Genomic DNA, 20,506 nt, shown 5'->3' with positions numbered 1-20,506 from the left:
AGGTTTTAGTGGGGATATTATAGAAATAACGGGTGAGAGGTCACTCACAGAAGCAGTGGGTTTTAGTGGGGATATAGAAATAATGGGGGAGAGGTCACTCACAGAAGCAGAAGTGACACAGTGACAGTTGTATCACCAAAGCCCACCCAGCACTAGTAACAGGTCACAAAAACTGCAAACCTGGAGCACACTGAACAACTTTTAGGCAGCTTAGCAAGTTGGAAGGTGTCCTTGTCCAAGTGGATCAGTTGGTCTTTGTTTCTTCTAGGCAGTTTGACTAGTCTCTACTTTTTCCAGGCATGTGGAGTTGTCTGCCATTGATTCTCAGCAATCTTTCCTATTTATATTATTGGGGAGGGGGAGACCTAGTGAATCGTGTCAGTTTCAGGAACTTCCTGAAGCTACATTAAGTTGTTTACTTTCAGAATTAGGTGCTTCCCTATAGTATTTCTCTGCCCCTTAGAACGGTCCTGTTGCTTCACCTTCCTGTAAATATCCTGTCTTAAATATTTTCCTTCAAGATGGAAAATTGTAATCTGGAGGAAACTACTACACAACAGCTTGAACTATTAGTTGGATTGTAAGTTGGATTTTTGTTGGGTTGCTAGGAGTTGGGTTGTTAGTTTAATTGTTGTTAGTTTGATATCTAAGTTACTAGTCAGGCTGTTAGTTGGATTGTTAGGTTGTAGTTGGGTTGTTTTCAGTGCTGTATATTGAGCCTAGGGCCTTGTTTGTGCTAATCTATCAGTGATTATAGTCCTTGCCCTCTTTTTACTTTTGATTTTGAGACAGGGTCTCACTAAGTTGTACAAGCTAGTGTTGCCTGTTCCACCAGACCCAGCTTATTGAGTTTTAAAAGTTCTTGTATGTTTCCACCAGTGAGCTTTTACTAAATGTGTCTTTTGCAAGAAACCTTCTCGCAATCTGACTTTTAGTCTTCTTTTAGCCTAGCTTTCATCCTATTTCTTAAAACAACTATGTACTTAAAAATATCTGTGACTTAAAAATTTAATTCAGCATAGAGGTTACGATTATGAGTGGGAAATGTGTTTTTTTGAAAATTGCATTTATTGATGTATTTTATGTCTTGGAGGTGCTGTTTAGGCACACACATGCCATGGCACACATGTGGAGGTCAGAGGACAACTTGCAGAAATCAGCTTTCTCCCTTCACCATGTAGGTCCTCGGAAATTGAACTCAGATTGGTAGGCTTGGGGTCAAGTACCTTTATCAGCTCAGCCATCTCACTGGCCCCCAGAAATGCATTTTGAAAGCTAATATTTTGCACATGGAAACTTTTTATTCCACAACTTGACACCCCTTGACATGACTTGCATCTAGGTAGACGTGCCCACTGGTAATGTACGAGGACAGCTGTGACTTGGGAAAGTTACATGCCAGAGTCCTCATATGTTTTCCCTCTGACTTCACCCTTGCTGAAGGTCACTGAAAATACAAAACAGTATTCTCTGAAATGGATTTCCCATGTCATAAACTGGCCACTCAGTCTCTTAGGATGTTGCATGTGTGAAAGCCTGCCTGACTCAGAAGTCAAATATTGGTTTGGCTTGTATAATTACCCACAGCCAGAGAGAGAATTGCATTTGAGACTGAAGGTCTTCACCTGACTAGTGCTCTCCCTGCTTCAGGGTTTGGGGTTATTGTGCTCATGGGTCGGGTTTGTTTTGGCAGTGATTTTGGACCCATTTCCCTGCCGCCAGCATGAGGGTAGCATGAAAGCAATAAATTTTAGTTTCAGGTTCTCGTGCTCTTGTCCCATTTTAGTACATGTTAAGGGAAAGTTTGGTATGCCACCATCACCTCAGACAGTCACAATCCACCAGTGTGCATTTAAGTAAAAGAAGTCGGTCAAGTCACTCTTTAGAAAATCACAGCATGCATCCAGTTTGCTGACATCATGATGACCCAGTTAGAAGCTGTTGTTGTTGAGTGGGAGATGGGAGGGTGAGATGGAACCAGCCCCCCTCTCTGTCTGTCCTTCACCAATGAGCTCACAAAGATGGGGGAGGCTCTGGCAACAGGTTTGTTTGTTGGTTTTATGTTGCTTGTTTTTGAGAGAGTCTCACTACCCTGCCCAAGCTGGCCTGGAACTCCAGATCCTCCTGCCTTGGCTTCTGAGCACATGTGAATCTGAACATGCGGCACTGAGCCTGTTGGCTGGGGAAGTTGCTTTGGAGTTTATATCCCTGTAACCTTGGAAAGGGACCAGCCTCTGACTGGCTGTTTGCACCTCAGCATTTCAGGAATTGCTAGGTAACTGCTTGGCCACCATTATCTTCTTCCTTTTGTTCTTTTCTGCATTTACTTACATAATTTCTTTCCCCCATTAGGTTTGCAATCGTGGGAAGACATTGACAAACTAAATTCCTTCCCCAAGCTTGAAGAAGTGAGATTGCTAGGAATTCCTCTTCTGCAGCCGTATACCACCGAGGAACGCAGGAAACTGGTGGTGGCCAGGTGTGTTGTGCTGCCCCCTTCTGCTTCCTTCTGCAGGGACCCCAATGGGCCGTGTACTCTTTGGGACGCTATGGATTGCCCCTCTCCTGAGTAGGCTGTGCTTGAGCTGCTTCTGGAGAGCCCAGGCCTGCATAAGAAGGGTTGTAATGTCGTGAGTGTGACCTAAAGCTGTCCTGCCGAGGCCACTGGGGGAAAATTCCCTTTTAAATGTATGTTTTGTTTGTCTGAAAGCCCGTTTTTGGTGATGAGGTGAAAGCCTGTTGATGGAGAATCATCTCATGCAGATGTCCTTACTCCTTTAACATAGTGGTTATGTAAAGTGCAGCCACACCCGGAAATGGAGCTACCTCAGAGCGTCCGTTTTCCTCTTGAGTATCCATTCATTGACTTAAGAAGGCCAGTTGTTACTGTCTTCTGTGCTCCCAGCTGTCCCTGTGCCTAACACTGTCTCTGCACACGGCTGCAGCTTCCCTCCAGTGTGTATGCTTGCATGAACCTTTAGCAGAAAGAAGATTTGGGCTAAAATGAAAAGAGCCCCAGGGCTTGACTTTGCTGTCTGCGTACACCCTACAGGGAGCTTTTGAAGGATGGACAGTGGACTTTGGGGTTTCTGCAGAGTGCCTCCTTAAGCACAGTATTGATTTTTCTGCCCAGCTAATGCCCACTCCACACCATCCCAGGACTTCTTAGCACAGTCAGAGGGCTCACTGTTTTCTTGTGGGGAAGCCTGAGTCTCATAGTAGGTAGGCTTTATTTAGGCTTTATGTTCTTCACACAGTTCTTTTACAAACATAAGATGATTAGTGAGTTACATATTCATATTGTACGAACTACACTTTGAACTTTTGCTATTTAACATGGCAGCCTCCAGCCTGGATGTCTGTGAGCACTTGAAGTAATGTCTTGGCTAATTTGAAATACAAAACAGACACTGGATTTCCCCTAGTTTATATGAGTAACAGACTATAAAAGAGCTCATGACTTACTTTTTAAAATATTGATTACATGTGGAAATGCCCATATTCTGGTTATATTGAGTTAATTAAACTATATTGTTAAAATTTTACCTCTTTTTGCTTTTTAAAATTGAGCTGGAGAGATGACTCAGTGGTTAAGAGTACTTGCTGTTTTTCTAAAGACCTGAGTTTGGTTCCTTGTACCCATGTCACGTAGCATACAACCACCTGTAACTCAAGCTCTAGGCTGTTATCCTCTTTGGGCCTCTGCAGGCACCTGCACATGTGAGTACATAGACAAACACAGATAAACATATATGAAACAAAGAATAAAAGCAAATTCTAAAGTGGTGCTACTAGATACTTCAGCTGATAACTAGGCTACATTCCATCCAATTGGACAATGTGACCTAGAGTTGTGCTCTGAAATGTTAAGTTTAAAACAGAAAGTCAATGTTACATCCAGAACTGCAACGCTCTCTTTTTGGTCATTTTGATGACCTCACTGTGTGTCAGTCTTTACCTAGGAACAAGGCCCAACCAGCTGTGTCCTTTCAAAAACCATGACCAATTGCTTTATTTCCAGCCCCTTAAAATGTCTTTATTTGGCTTTGACTTATAGACTGCCCTCTGTTTCCAAACTCAATGGCAGCGTTGTCACCGATGGAGAGCGAGAAGATTCTGAGAGGTTTTTTATCCGGTACTACGTGGATGTCCCACAGGAGGAAGTGCCATTCAGGTAAAATGCTCTCAGAAGGCACGGTAGAGTGTCAGGCCACAGTTTGATCCTAGAGTACTCTAGCAGTAGATTTAAAGAGAGAAGGAAAACATAAAAGTAGACATACTTTATCTTCCTTTCCATAGTACAATGGTTCTCAACCTGTGGGTCGCGACCCCTTTGGGAGATCAAATGACCCTTTCACAGGTCATTTGATTTTGAAAATGTAAAATAAAAAATGTAAAATAAAAATCAGATTTTACATTATGATTCATAATTACAGCAAAGTTACAGTTACTAAGTAGAAATGAAATAATTTCATGGCTGGGGGTCACCACACCATGAGGAACTGTATTAATGGGGTTGTAGCATTAGGGAGAGTGAGAACCACTGCCATAGTACATTTTCTCTAGTCTTCTGTGGACAATGGACAGGCGTCTGGCTAACACCTGTTTTTCCCACACCATGCTTTGTGTCACCAGTTTCTCTTTTCAGAGCACATTTTTATCTACCCTCAGACGTGTTTGTGTTTGCTTTGGATGTGGTAGCTTCTGCAGATCAGCAGGCTTGGCACGTGAGGAAAGGACTGGGAAGTGGACTCTTGAAGGGATGAGTCTGCATGAGAAGATGAATGCTGGGCTGAGTTAGCATTGTCTAAATTTTGGGAGGATGACCTGGCTAGTGTGAGGAAGTACCTTTAATACTCCACAGATAAGAGGAAGGGTGGAGGGTGCATGTCACCAAATACACAAGAAAAGATACCCCTGAAAACAGGTTTCCTGGTGTTGACAAATAGAATTGCTTGCCAAAAAATGTTCCACATCTCCTTTATTTAAGAAAAAGCTGGGAGGTTGGAGAAGTGTCTTGGGGGTTTAGAGCACTTGCTCTTGCAAAAGAACTGGGCTCATTTTTCAGCACTCACATGGCTCATAGCCACCCATAATTCCAGTTCCAGGGAATACAACTCCCTCTTCTGACTTCCTAGGGCACCGGGAATGCATGAGACACACAAACATACATGTAAGCAAAGCATTCATTACATATATGTTTCCAGATATTTGATAGCACTGTGAAACTCTGAGATTGTGTTAATAAAATTAACCTTGGATCAGGAGGTGGATCCAGTGACAAGAATTAGTCATAGAGCGTATGGAGGACTTGGGAATACAGGTAGAGAGAGACACAAGAAGCAGTAGGGAGGGACTTAGAGATTGGGATGTTTTTTGGTTTGGGACAAATAGAGAGATGCTTCTCTTGCTTGGTCTCCTGCCAAAAAGGAATGTCAGCTAGTTGCTTCTAGGCTTCTCTGGTCTAGCAGGTTTCCACCCCAACATCTGACTCCCAAGTCTTTATTGATAAATAGAACAATACTGACTTAGTTAAAACCTACATTTGGTGGCTTTGGCCAAGCTTGTGCCCATACTGGCAGGAATGGAAATACTTCCAGACCTCAACCTGAATGATGGGGTGCTGATGTAGGGCCACGGTGCACAGATGATAGTTGAAATATCAGTAGATGCAGGTTTGGTAGGTAAAGTCAGATGTGTAGTGCCCACAGCCATCTTGGGCTCTCTGGGGAAATGGGAGGGGAAGCCAGGAGAATGTGAAGCTCTTGGGCCAGCTAGCTTGATGTGCACAGTGCAAAACAACAGTGAGACCCTGTCTCAGACAAGGTGGCAAGTGAGGCCTGACAGCTGAGACTGTCCTCTGACCTCCACTTGTGCACTGAGGTACATGTGCATCCATGTAGACATGCACAGAAGCAAACATGTGCAAGAAGGGAGAGAGGAAAGAAACCAAAAGAAAAAAGAAATAGCTGGGCATGGTGGCAGGAGTTCAGTGATAGCTATGGTTATGGAGAGAACCCCTTTCTTGGGGGGAAGGGAAGGGAAGAAGGAGGAGGAGGAAGAAGAAACCAAGCTTGGTGGCTTACATCCATAATTCTGTCATTAAAGAGTTCACTGGAAAGTTGGGAGTTCAAGGCTATCCTTAACTACATAGTTTGAGGTTAGCAAGTGATAAATATCTTTAAACAAGTGAACAAAAACACCACTATGAACAGTCAAACCAAAGTGGCAAAACCAGCAACAAGAAATCTTCAAGAATAGCATGAGCCCTTGCTAGATCCAGGATTCAGCTAAGCAAGGTGGACATTGGGGAGGGATGTGAGTCAGATTAGTTGAACCTTATGTCTACAAATACTCACGATTCTGATTCATTCTTGCTGGGTGGACATGTTTTCTCCTCAGATGAGTTAATATTTACAGACTAATATTTGTGACTTAAACTTTTGGACATTCTATAAGTTTGCATACTCTTTGTGGTTATTTAGAAATAATTAAACTCCCAAGTACTTAAAATATTAGAGAAACTAAAGATCCTTCAGATTCTTTAAATTAACTCAGAACCACAAGGTAGGGGGTTTTATTATACCTTTTAATGCACACTATACATATGAGGTTTAAACTAAGTGAAAATAAAACCAAATAGGTTTAAAAGGTGATTGGTTCATGTCTTACAAGGTGGTTTATCAGCTAAAGAGGTAATGTTGCTCACCACCAAGAGTCCTGCAAGCTGTCTCGTGATCTCCACACACAAATCATGGCATGAACACTGACTGGCTGGTGCACTCGTGTGCACTCATGATCTCACGTGCATGTGTGCATACATGTGTGCACGTGCACACATACACACAGAAAGAATAAATAGATCTTAAACTTAAAGTGTGGTCCAGTGTCTATTTTCATTTGGCTAACTTACTAGTACCTGCAGATATAGCTTTGTAGGTACAGATTGACAAAAAGGAATAGATAAAATTGTTTTCTGTCACTAATGGTGTAATTATCTTGAAGTGCGTTTATTCCTCTGTAATAGTGTTCTAGGATGAAAGGCATCGAAATCAACCTTGATTAGCTTTAATCAGCAGGGAAATGCATTATAAGGATATTGGGAAGAATTGTTAGGCCTGTACCAAGACAGGCTCTGACAGCCACGGCTTCAGCTCCTGTTTGATGTGTCACTGTTGTCTGTGGACACCACGGTGCTGGGCACTCCCTCTGACACCTGCAGCTGTGTCATTTAAAAATCTCTATTAAGTTCCTATTATGTGACTAGTGGCATTATAGAGCTAGCCAGCGAGGGTGACCAAGCACCTCCTGTGTATCTCCCATTCTAATCAGAGCTTTCATTGGCTGGCCTGGAGTTTAGGCCCTCTTGTCTCTGCCTCCTAAGTATGGGGACTACAGATGTGACCACCATTTTTGTTTTGACCACAGTGTTTCCTTCTAGGTATTTTCTTGAACTGAATCTGAGAACTACTGAAACATCAGATTTTTGTTTGTTCATTTTGCTTTTCTATTGGACAGTGCTGAGGATGCAACCCAGGTTTGCTAGGTGAACTTCCTCCCTCTCTCTCAGCTATATACCTAGCATCCTGATCTTCCATGCTCCCCAGATAGAAGCCATTCACCAAAAAAACAGCTTATTTCTTAATTTTTCCAACATCTATGTGCTTCTTTTCCCAGTTGTAAGAAAGAGTGTTCTTGCATGTCCTTAATGTGGTCCAATGTGTTTCTGGATATCCCAGGTCGTAGGGACCGCTGTGCTGTCTTAGACCTTTGGGTGGCCCATATTACTTTTTCTTTTATATCATGATACCTGTTGACTCAGGAGTGAAGTTGACCACTCTAGCATACCTTATACAGAATGATGGCCAATGAGAAAGAAAAGGAAAACATAATTCATAAATATGTGCAGGCATGTAACAATGAACCAAATGTAAAAGTGGAGTGATACTGTTATTTTATACACTGATCCTAGAGCCACAGTTGGCATTCATTGCTTTCTTCCATCACCACCCCATTTGCTTATAGCTCCCTTTGACTTCAGGCAGTACAGTCGGAGCCAACTGTTTTTGTTGGAGTCTGCACCCTTACTAGTTTTACATATCTGTGCTTTCTTGTCTTGGAATTTCTCCCTCTAGACCTGCTAGTACAGGGAAATGCTAAAGAGAGCCTCTGGATGCCATCCACACCTAATGTGACTCCTTTATTTCCCCTGACACTTAATCACTGCCTTGGCTGACATTTCTACAAACTTTTCTGGACGATGCATTTGGCCTGGCATTGTATAGGAATAGAATGACCACTGTGAGTGCAGTTTCCAGGAGGATGTTATTCTGAGGGCTAAGCTTTGAAACCTTGTAAACTTACGAGTCTAAAAGCTGTTTTGCAAGCTGCTTTCTGTATGGACTTTTGGGGTATGTCAGGCACTCCACTGTCGGCTTTTGGGATTACAGACCTACTCTGACTCGGGAAGAACTGGCATTATTTTTAACCCAGGTCTCCATGGTGACAGGGTTTGGGGTGCTCTCTAGGGAACCACTGTTGCTTTCAGTTTAATGCTGCAGTTGAACAAGGTTCATGGGCTCTTTAAAGTGATCCTAAAGAATCCACAATCCATTCACTGCTGCAAAGATTTACACAGACTGTTTAATGTAATACATTCATTTATTTTAGTGAAGGTATGGGGGGGCGGGGGAGGCATGAGCATGTACTCTAGTGCACGCCTGTGACTATGGAGGCCAGAGATGGTTATCTGCTGTCCTTCTCAGTTGCTCTCCACATTATATCTTGAGACAAGGCCTCTCACTGAAGCTGGGGCTCCATGATTTAGTTAGACTAGTTTGCCAGCAGCTTTCAGGAATCCTCCTAGCTCAGAGATTATAGGGGTGTGATATCCCTGACTTTTTACAGTGGTGTTGTGGATCTGAACTCAGGCTGCAAGCACTGTACTGACTGAGCCCTCTCTCCAGCCCCTGACAGATGATTTAATGACTAATCCTTCCCTTCTACCTCTTTATCTCATTATGCTTACTTTTCCATCCACTAAGGCTTAAATGTCACAGCTTGGCTACTTTTGTCCTTCAAATGGAAACCAGTAGACTAATTTCAGTTCTCTGCCTGCATCTCTGGACTTTGAAGGCCTTTTCAGAGATGTGGGTGCTCCTTTTGTACTTTCAAGGGTCCTCCTAAGGTTTCATGAAGGTGGTGGAAGGGCAGTGTGGGTGACATGATCACTGTGTTACTCTTGTGTCACTCAAGGTTTTGAATTTTTACACACCAGTGTGTGTGTGTGTGTGTGTGTGTGTGTGTGTGTGTGTGTGTGTGTGTGTGTGTGTGTGATCTCAGCTTCTTTTAGCATAGACCATGATTAAATTCACTTTGTGGTCAGCCAACTGGACACACACTGTAATTGCTCTTGACTGCTAATGGGAACCATCAGATTTGAGACATTTTGGCAAGTTCTGTGCCAATAGAGCCAGCAGGAGCTAAAAGTGCCTTTCCTTCTTTGGTCTGAGCTCTCGGCTCTACGTGTATACTAACTTCTGATTTGTCTATCTTCTCAGTGACCAGAGTTGTGTTTTGTGATTACCATCTCTGAGTGTGCCCTGATCTGATGCTAATGGGCCAATATAGGTATGTGGAAGAGATTAGTGTATATACACTTATAGGGGGATTTTAGAGAAACAAACTCATTAAATGTGGAAGGGCTACCTACTTAGCAGGGGTGGTCAAAGCCTCCATACACCTTCATTCCATTCCTCTCTTGCCCTCTGTTCTAATGGTGTTTTACTTTTTAGATTTTTTAAAAATGATGTGTATGTGTGTATGTGGATCTGTATGTGGGTCTGTGCATATGAGGATCTATATGTGGGTTTGTGCATGTGAGTGCCTGTACTGGTGGAGGCCAGAGGTATCAGATAGCCCTAGAGCTGGAGTTGGGGGTAGCTTTGAGCCACCCAGTGGTAGTGCTGGGAACTGAATTCTGGTCCTCTGCAAGAGCATCCTGTGCTTTTCTGAACCATCTCTCCATGCCTCTTTCTCCCGTCACTGCCTCAGCCTTCCTGTGGTCATTTGAATTTTACAGACTTTACTCACTTGCAGTTAAGAAGCAAGAATATAAACTCTTGTATATTTTTATGCCTTCCTTAACTGTTTTGTTAGAAAAATAAAGGCAGATTTTTGGGAAGGGCAGGAATGGGATCTTACTGTGTAGCCCAGGCTAGCCTCAAACTTGGGTGTTATTTATTTTGAATTAATTTTTATTTATGTACGGCAAGGGGTGAGTTGTGGGGGTGCAAATTACAGTCAGAGGAGCTCCTTGAGTCCCTGGAGTTGAAGTTAACAGGTGATTTGTGAGTTGCCCAACAAGGGTGCTTAGAGCCAAACTCTGGTACTCTAGAAAAGTAGGGAACATTCGTAACCCCTGAACCATCTCTCTAGCCCCTAGCTGTGAATTCTTGATGCTCCTTCCTCAGCCTTGTGAGTGCTGGGATAATAGGTTTGCACCACCATGCCTGACTAGATTATATTTTTAATACTACCTGCATTTTCAGTCTCCTCCCTAGGCATAGTTTATGGGGATTTCACCCAAATATCCTTTTACTCAAGCCCATAAGCTAGCAGGTGTTGTGCCTCATGGCCTTGAATTCATAAGCTCCTTCTTGTTGGCAGTGCTGCCAGTCACCCCAGCCTTGCACGTGACCATGGGTGATAATTAGTCCTTTCACTTCTCCACACTGAGGATTTAAAGAATGTCTCTGTGAGCACTGATATGATGTCCTCTGGCCTCTGCTAGGCAGAAACCAAGCACAGATTGACCTTCATTACCTGAGAGGCTATTGCTTGTAATTTAGCTACTCCCTGATACTAATTTCTTAGTGCAAACAACGGGATCAACTCTGGAAAGTTAAGTCGGGTAGGAATTTAGTAAGAATAATGGCTGCTGTGTGGCTTACACAACTGACAAGAAGATTAGAGAATTATACTTATGCAGGATCAGTGGAAGGCATGGTCCAGCCAGGATTTCTGTGTCTGTGCATAAGTGACATGCTTCTGATAGTTGAAGGTTGGACAGACCTCAGCAGGTGGCATGCCACCATCGCCATCAGACCTTTGTAGCCATGCCTGTGAATCCTCAGATCTACATCTGCTGACAACAACCTCTGAAGGAACATCAGTGAGGAAAGAGACCCAGGTTGTCTGAGAGTGGCGCATGAAGGGCCATGATGGCGAGCAAGCTAAGTAGCAGAGTTACCTGATGACTCAGTAGTTTTCTTCACATCTGTTAGGTTGTGATTAATCATCTTACCAATGGAACTTACCATGGACAACCCAGAGATTTACCAAATCTGTTTTCCTACCCCAGAATAAAATATTTAGGGCACTGAAGGGAGCCATACTCCAGTGTTGGGAGTGTGTCTTATAAGTGTAAGAGTTCAGTAATTGCTTACAGATGCTTAGTTACCCTTTTCATTGCCTTCTCCTCCTGGGTGGGGCCTCCTTGCTATGGCTGCTTATGGTGAATAACTGACTAACAGGAAACTGAGCCACCTGACAAAGGCTACATGTTTATCTACTCTATGAGACAACCAAAGAAGAAAAGCCTCTGTTCTCAGATTCTTGGCCCCTGAGCATCCCTGTGTTTGCTGGTCAATAGGCCCATTCTTTTAGAGTCTTCCTCTGCGCCTCATGTCCCCGTGGCTTGTGGAGCAGTGGTGTACTGTTTCACAGTAAATCGAGTGTGTCCTGCAGGTGGCTGGCTGGAAAGATGTCCTCTCCTGGCTGGTCATGTCTCAATTACTGGATTCTTCTGCCTCACCAGGAGAACTTCTAGGAATTGACTCTAGACCCTAGCTGGGATTCATGGGGCAGTTTAATTTATTTACTGATTACTTTCTGTAAACCAAATGGCACTGAGCCAGGAACTGGGGTACATGGACAAGCAGCAGTGTCTGGAGAGGCTTACTGTAGGGCCAAGCTGGTGGTGACAGCTTTCCTTGGCTGGGTCCTGAGCCCTAGAGGCTGAGTATTCCCAGACCTTTCCTCCATGGATTCTTCTTTTCTTTTCTCCACTCATCCATTTCAGAGCCAGTCCTGTGGCTCTGAATGCCACCTGTGTTGTGGTAACTGCCACATTGACCTGCCCCTCAATTACAGACTAGTGTTTCCACTTGTCTGCTTGGCATATCACATGGATGATGGGACATCCTGTGTCAAACTTGTGATTTGTTCCCTCCCACACACGATCTTCTTCCAGCACATCTGCCCACTCCTCACTCCTCTGTTCCTGCCTTAAGCTCTTTCAAGAGCTATGCAATCACCCACCATTTTGTTCTCCTTAGCCTTTATCTAGACCAATGGTTCTCAACCTTCCTAATGCTTTGACCTTCTAACACAGTCCCTCATGTTGTGGTGGCCCCCAAACATACAGTTATTCTCATTGCTACTTCATAACTAATTTTGTTACTGTTATGAATTATAGTGTAAATATTTTTGAAGGTAGAGGGTTACCAAAGGGGTCATGACCCACAGGTTGAGAATTGCTAATCTGGACCCTCTGGGTTATTTTCCTTTCTTAAGTTAGACTCTCACAAACTGTCTTTGGATGGCTTGTAAGTTCTGTCTGCCATGTTCTTGCACCCAAACTTTCACTATATCTCACCTGTACTATTACAGCAGCCTAGTAATCAGTCTGTGAACCCACCAGTTGACTGGAACTCAAACCTATGTATATTCCAAACAACAGAAGCAGGCACCTGCTTGCTGGTGACCAGCACATCTTGTATACTCTCCCCTCAGGCTCTCTGGCACTCTCTCAGTTTGGACTGCACCAAGCAGGTGACCTGTGTGGCTGCTTCTCTCACCGTCACCTTATTGGAGTCTTCCTTTGCACACCTGAGCTAAAATAGCGCACCTTTGTCTCCTGCCATTCCCTTACTTTGATTTTATCACCATCACCTGATTGACATTATATTGTCTATCCATCGGTATGTTAGTCTCTCCAGCCCTCCCACACACTGTACTGTGAGCTAGGCAGAAGAAGCAACACTTTCTGTTCAGCGCCTTTCTTTCTGCCCAGGACCTAGAACATTGCCTGCAGTGCCGCAGTGCTTAGTAACACCATTGCACTCAGAGTGCACAAGGAAGATTAGGTCAGGGAAAAGACCGTCCATTCTAGAAAATGTTTGTGTTGACCTGGTGAAGGCAAGGAGAACATTCTGGATGGTGTTTTCACATAACTAGTAAAGGTAGAGCTTGGGAAGTGCTGACAGTAGTGAGCAGAAGGGAGGAGCCGGGGTGGGCTGCTGAGTACTTAGCTGTCCTTACACCTACTGCAAGTAGGAAATTGCTGTATGTTTGATGTGTATATGGGTTGGTTCAAAGGGTGGGCTTGGGTTCTGTTTACAAGAGGTGGGGGAGGGGGCCTGAGAGAGACCTGGAGACTGAAGTGGTAATGGAGTCTGTAGTAAAAGAGACGGTGTGCTGGACACCGCAGGTCTTTTTAGAGGATGCCCAGGTTTGGCTGAATTATAGAATTTAGTCCTCAGAAAACACATTGCACAGTTCTACTTGTTTTCAGATATTTATAGTTGCGATTCCCCTAGGGGTATATAAACATCATTCAGGAAGGCAGGAGCCTCCACGCTGACGGCGCCAGCACATGTGTATATTATTTTTATTTTGCCCTTTATCAGATGTCTGTCACACTGCTTCTGTTTACCGTTTTCCCTTTATCTTGTGTTTGCTTCCTCTCTCCATCTCCTCTGAGAGATAGGATTTAAATTGCTTCTTTAGTCCTGAATAATACGTAGCCCTCTGTTTAATTTTAAAGAAACAGGACAAAAGGAAGCAGCTTCCTTTTGGATGTCAGCATGCCACGTATCTTTGGGGTGCAGTGGCTTCTTGTTCTGGGCACAGTAGGGGGAAGTAAGTGAACTGATTTGGGGTGGGTTTTTTGTTTTTGTTGTTGTTGTTGTTTTGACTTTAAAATTTCATACTTCATCCAAAGAGTTGTAAGAGCTGAGTTTACTGTTATGCTCAACAGAGGATGCTGCCTTTAGAGTGTGCAGCAGAGCTGGCAAGGGGCAGCTTCCTTAGCTTTACTCCCCTCAAATGCTGCTCCCCCACTCTGTGTCCTGGGAAGGCTTCTTTATGATGTCAAGGATTAGTCAGCCAGTTCCTCGAAGTACTTACTTAGTTGTCACCAATGGTATGCTTTGTGAAGTATGGAGGGTGCTTTGTCCTACTAAAGACTAATGGCTTTTCTGAGCTGAGCTGATTGTATCTGCCTGTGATTGTGAGACAGGGCAGTAGGCTGTATTTGGACACCACCCTGATGAAGGCCCGTTTTGTCTCCCATGCTGGAGGAATCCTAGCACACTGTGTCCTTTACCTCATATTCCTTCCACACAGAGGAGCTGCTGTTATGGAGAACATTCCTCCCCTGGACACAGGTCTCCTGGGGTTCTCCGCACTGCCAAGCTCCATCATCCTCTGTCAGGGTGGTGACACAGCACTGCTCACGTTAGGCTGGGAGTCTGAGGAGAGACAAAAGGGGCTTTCTCTTCCCAGCTCCTTGGAGACCCTCTGAAATGTTAGCTTTCCCTGTAGCTTGCAGGCTTTGTCACTCCAGTTACCCAGGGCTTGGTTTTGACTTCTTGCCTCTTTCCCAGCCTGGCAGGAGGTTGCTCCCTCCCTATCTTGATGGAAGTTATGGATGAGTATTCAAATACACATGCAAAGGAGAGGGAGAATGAGGCACCCAAGTTCCCTGGTCTTTCGGACATTGTCTTTGTTCTCTGAACTTCAGCTTTGGCCAGAACAAGTAGCCAACTTTATCTTTTTGGTGTTTTTTTTTTTTCTTATTGAAAAATACTTAGAATAATAGAACACCATCCAGAATTGAAGAAGTTAATTTTTTACTTTATTTTTAATTAAAAAGAAATAATATTACAGGAAAAAATTGGGGACTTTTTGCCTCTCCTCTCATCCAATTTCTTACTCCAGGAAGCAACCAGAGAAAGAATTGCTTTTCAAGATTTAGGTCTTTGTTTTGTTTTGTTTTGTGTGGGGGGGGCAGGTGTTTATATTTCTGTGTCAATGAAGTATCTTCCCATGGTCTGTAGCATTTCCACCACCTGATCTTTCTGATCTTTTCAGTTTGTGTTTTGCTGGAAACAGAATCCCTCCTCCCTCCTCCCCCCACCCCCTAACCCCTACCCCCCATTACTCCCCTCCAACTCTTTCCCCACCATATCTCCCTCCCAACTTCATGTATTCTTTTGTTTGTTTGTCTGTTTTACCATTAAGTCCACTTGGTGCTGGCAATGTGTGCATGGGTGTCGGACCATCCACTGGACTAATGCTCCCTTCTCCAGCCGCCATCAGCTGCCAGTAGCTCCTCAGCTAGGTCATTTTGTGTCTTTCTTTCTCCCATCCTTGATGCAGTTTGACTGACTTGCACCTGTGCTGGTCCCGTGCATGCAGCCACAGCTGCTGCTTATTCACGCCACATTTAAAGCGAGTCTTTTTCTATCTGAAGAACACATACGAAGACACTCTCCTAAATTGTGTATGTGCGTGTGGCTTTCACTTATGTGGTATTGATGCTTATGTCATTTCACACAGTACATAGGGGGCTCCCCTCCCCTGCCATACCGATATGAATTCTGTGATTTGTATGCTGTCTCTGTCCCGTGTCTTGCTTTTATTCATGGTTCTATTTCAGGGCCCTGATATGGTCCACTGGTATATTACATTACAACATCACAGAGTTACATTGTCTTAGTTCCCAGCAAAAGTAAGCCCCTTCCCCACCATTGGTTTTCAAATTATTTTAGCGATTGTAGGGCTGTCTGTGTCCCACATGGGCTTTAGAACTTTAAGTTTCACCAAAACTCGATGTAACTATATTCCAAGGACAGTGAGTTGGTTGACATGTGGGGAGAATTAGCGTCCTGCCTCTGCTGACTGCACTCTCTTTAGCCCAGGAACTCTCTGTGGGATGCAAATTGTTCATTTGCACCCCACAGATGCACACCCGATTACCAACTACTCAAGTCCTCTGCAAAACCAGTAAGTCCACCTAACTGTTGAGCCCTTTTCCAGTCCATCATCTCAATAATTTGATGTGTGTCTTTGATATCTCTTTAAAACCACCACCAAAATAGAAAGTAGGTTTTGCAGAGGACTTGAGTTCAGTTCCCACTGCCTACATCACACAGCTCACAGCCACCCCTTACTTTAGCTCCAGGGCAATCCAAGGAACTCTTCTGGCCTCTGTGGGCACCTGTACTCATGTGTACACACGCACACACACATACACATACACACACACACACACACACATACACACACACAGAGTAGTTCATATTTACTTCCTTGGGGATTTCTCTGCACACAGTTATTTCCTCAAATAATTTCTGTGCTGCTCATTTCTTTTCCTGGTGTGATATTTAAGAATGACAGGCTGGGGATGTAGCTCAGTGGTAGAACACTTGTGTCGCGTGTGTGATGGAAGCTCCGAGTTCAGTCCTTAAAACCACCCAAACCCAGAAGCCATCCAATGACCGACCCTCTTCCTCATCTGAAGAGAACGTGTGCAAGGCTTCAGTGTGAAGCATTCTGCTATGAATGCTGGACTTTTACTGAGTTGAGATTGTTTTATTCTTGGTTTTCTAGCAAGTTTCTTGGGTCACTGAATAGCACCAGGTTTTGCATTCTGATTAACATTTTCTTCCGTTACTCTGGATTTTAACACTGTGTTTGCTTGGCTGAACCATTTTTGCATTCCAGTGTTCAACTCATTATGGAATAAGAAATATCCTTTATAAGCAGGTAGGACTTAATTTTACGCTATTTGCAATGTTGCCATTTATTTTTCATATGTAAAATTGGCCTATAATAATTTTCTGCTCTTCTGGGTTTTTAAGTGTTGTACTAGCTTTGTAAAATGAGTTGGGCAGGTAATTTCTTATTTTTCTAGATTTCACTTAGCTTTAAGATTTTATACTCATTGCAGAACTCTTATGATCTGTGGGGTATGTGTCTCAGTTTCTACATTGCTTGATTTTCATCTTGATGGACAATGCTTCCACATGAAATCTGGTTGAAAATTTAAACTTGCAGCAAAAAGTTCATCTTCCTACTCACATGCTCAGCAGTCATGAAGTACTCAGTTCCCAGGCAACCGCTGGTAGGGGTTCCTGGCAAATCCACTGCAATTCTGTGCTAAACTTCTGTAGGGAGATGGTCACAACGCGTTGATTCAGAGTGTTGTATGTCTTCAGTATCAACCCGAGTGAGATCCTTGCCATGTGAAAAGGCTATGCCATTGTTCATTGCCTTTTACATTTCTAGTAATGTTTACTTCTGCTTCCGCTTTTCCTATTTATCTTACGGGATCTTATTAAATGCTTATCTTGTGTATCTGGATCCATTTTAAATTTTAAGAAATTTGGGATGTGTGTATATATGAGTGTATATGTGTGTGGTATTCGCACATGTATAGGCCAGAAGATACTAGGTGTCCTACACTGTCACTTTCTGCCACATTCCTTTTGAGATAGACTTCAACTTAGCCTGGAACTGGTGGTCAGCTAGCCCCAACAATTCCCAGGCCCCACCCTCCACAGTGCTGAGGTTAGGCCAGCGTTTTTACATGGGTACTGCTATCTGAATTCAGGCTGTCATGCTTGCCTTAGCAAGCATTCCTAGCCACTGAGGCATTTTTTTCCATGCCTACATTATTCTTTTTTAAAATCAGATTTATTGCGATATAACTGATATGGAGTACATTTTCACCCTTTTTAGTTTATAGTTCTGAATTTTGACAGTCCCATTATATAACTTCCAACACAAGCAGAATCTAAAATTCCCATCATCTAAAAACTATTTCCTCTTCAACCTTTCCCCCGACTTCTACCCTCTGTCAGCTGTAGAATGTTTTCTATGCCGCTGTTTTGGTTTCTCTGGAATAGTATACCACTGGGATCTATACAGTCTTAGCCCCTTTTAATTGAAACAGTCATTAGGAGTAATGGTAGGTTCACGTGCAATTGCAAAAACAATATATGACAAATAATAGCACCCCATTCCTTGTAGTGGCAGTGTCTTGCAATGCGGGTGGGGGGGCAATTGGACAGAGAAAAATCAAGAGTTAGGACCATACAAGTGTTTGTGGCAGAATGAGAAAAGAGGCGCACTCCCAAATCTCCAGGATATGGAGGCTGGGATGGGAGGTTCTCAAGCTCAAGACCACATGGCCTACATGGTGAGACACTTCCAAAAATAGCAGAAAAATAAAGGAGCCATTGAAGAAAAGTCGAAAGGGAGTGAGTAGGAGTGAGGATTGAGATTCTAGACTAGTGTTCATTCTCACAGCAAGCCACCAGGGTGGTTGGAACTAAGAGGAATGATGGCCTAGAACAGAGCTTGAGTTCTCACTCTCCCTTTGTTCTGAAGCTTCAGGTTAGTTAGTGAACAGTCTCTAATGACATGTCAGTAAAGTAAGTGATGATCCGTGAGGTTTCTTCTGCCTCCAACACGTGATTGGAGTAAGAATGTGTTTGAGTAAGAATATCATTGGCCTTAAAGCTGTCATTAGAGTGTAAGGTCTGTTAGAGAGCATTAAGATTTCTTCTTTTCTGCTGTTCTGTGGATGGCATGGTCTCAAGAGACACTATATTGTAGCAGAGACCAGACGGGGTGTTCAAAGGACACTTGTGGTATGGTCTCTTGAGAGAAGGTGTATGTATTGTAATGGAGACTAAACGGGACACTAGGAGAATACTTGGGACATAGTTTTGAGCCCTCAGAATGCCCCAGGATCAAAGTAACCTTAAGGAATCCTCTTTTCTCATTTCTTCAGGGATTATATTTAACCAAAAAGGGCCACTGGGAATTTTTCATGTTTCACATGTTACATTTTAAAGAAGAGATCTGTACAGGGAACTTCTGAATGCAAGTGCATGGAATTTTTCTCACTAATAAGCAAGGCTTATAAATACTAGATACTTGTTACCAGCAGGATGAAGATACTGGTCCATAGGATGCAAGTTGAGAAGCTGGTTTTGAAGAATACTTAGGCATCAGGAACTGTTTTGTTGTCTACAACAACAGCTTTGTGAAGACATTGAGGGGATGCTGTGCAAAGCTCAGGTGCCCCAGTGCAGACAGGGCTCAGCTTGGGTGGACTTTGAGTAATAGATGAAAAAGACTAGGAATAAATCTTTTCTAAAATGTATCCGACTTTTGTAAAATGGAAACAGTCTGTCCTGGAGGCACCCTAAATTCATGAGAAGTCATAAGCTGCTTAAGAAGGGGTTTCATGCAGTAACTGATGTCCATACAAAATCGTTAGAAGAACTGAAGAGTAGACCAGCCACCTCCCTAGGCTTGCCTCTAGAATAATACCACAAAAGTGCCTCCAAGGCACTGTTAGCTCTGTAGTAAACCTGGTGGAGGTGGGGTGCCTACACCAAGCACTGTCCTTGGTGCTTCTCAGGTCACCTTTGTTTGACCTCCAGACCAGCAGGATGTTGCCAGGCTGTTGACTCCAGGAAAGAACCTTGCTTGAACTTTTAGTCTGGTGATTAAGAAGTTGCTACCCCGACTGTCCCCATGCTGTGTCTGCTAGATCCTTTCAAGGCTGACTGATACTGGTGGAAACTAAATCTCATCTGCAAAGAAATGTGGAAAATGTAGTTTTCAGCTTTTTAAACCCTGCGGTATAGGAAGGCCAACCAGGAAGAGATTCAGCAGACACAGACATGTATTAAAAGACTCCTTCATCCTTGGCTGTGTGTCTTTCACTGAGGAAAACTTTCTCTATTTACCTCAGTGGTTTCCACAGTCTAAGGATCTGACTTGATCTGCTATCCCCCACACAACTGAGTCCTGGGTTCCATCTGAAAGGTTTTGGCCATGAGGTTTTGTCCCCATTCTTGTGTTGCTGCTGATGGTGTGTGGTTTGGGTTTTTGTTTTGTTTATTTTAATCTGGGATCAAGCACTGAGAGACAGTTCTACAGGCTGCCATGTCAAACCAGCACCTTCTCTAAGTCCTTCCTAAGGAGACTTCAGTTGTAGGTGTGTGTATGCTTCCCTATTGTAAGCTCCAAAGTAGGGATTTTATTTGTTTGTATGTATGTATGTATGTATGTATGTATGTACGTATGTTCAGGGCGTTTACTCACCAGTTGTTTTATTTATGACTGTCCTTCAGGTAGGAAGGGCAGGTCTTAGCATCCTACATTTGCTAATGAGGAAGCAGATCCAGAGGACTCCATGAGCTGCAAAGTCATCATGTTAATCACAAGGCAGGCTTGAAAGTCAGGGCCTGTGCTATTTTTACTATACCCTGTTTCTCCCTCCATCTCTCAGCACAATGTCTTACTGTGTCATTAGTGTTCTACTAACCTTATTATGACACTGATTGTACTGAGTAGAAGCCAGAAGTAGAGTGGGAGAGCTGGAGCCTGGTGCTACGTGACTGTCAAGTTCTGATCCTTA

General features: G+C 43.5%; 1 protein-coding gene across 3 annotated transcripts in view; it reads left to right on the top strand.

Moving 5' to 3' along the window:
- LOC100753259 (tubulin-specific chaperone cofactor E-like protein) overlaps nt 1-20,506 on the top strand; it is a 142,815-nt gene that overhangs the window by 33,590 nt on the left and 88,719 nt on the right. For all 3 annotated transcript variants that reach the window (XM_027411879.2, XM_035443595.1, XM_035443596.1), the window contains 2 exons: nt 2,353-2,479; nt 4,058-4,174. In XM_027411879.2, coding sequence (XP_027267680.2) covers nt 2,353-2,479; nt 4,058-4,174 — 244 coding nt within the window. The remainder of the gene's footprint in view (nt 1-2,352; nt 2,480-4,057; nt 4,175-20,506) is intronic.

This window comes from Cricetulus griseus, chromosome 4 (assembly GCF_003668045.3).
Source record: "Cricetulus griseus strain 17A/GY chromosome 4, alternate assembly CriGri-PICRH-1.0, whole genome shotgun sequence".
Lineage (NCBI taxonomy): Eukaryota > Metazoa > Chordata > Mammalia > Rodentia > Cricetidae > Cricetulus > Cricetulus griseus.
The sequence above is the reverse complement of the archived record's forward strand: the minus strand, read 5'-3'. Positions and strand labels throughout refer to the sequence as shown.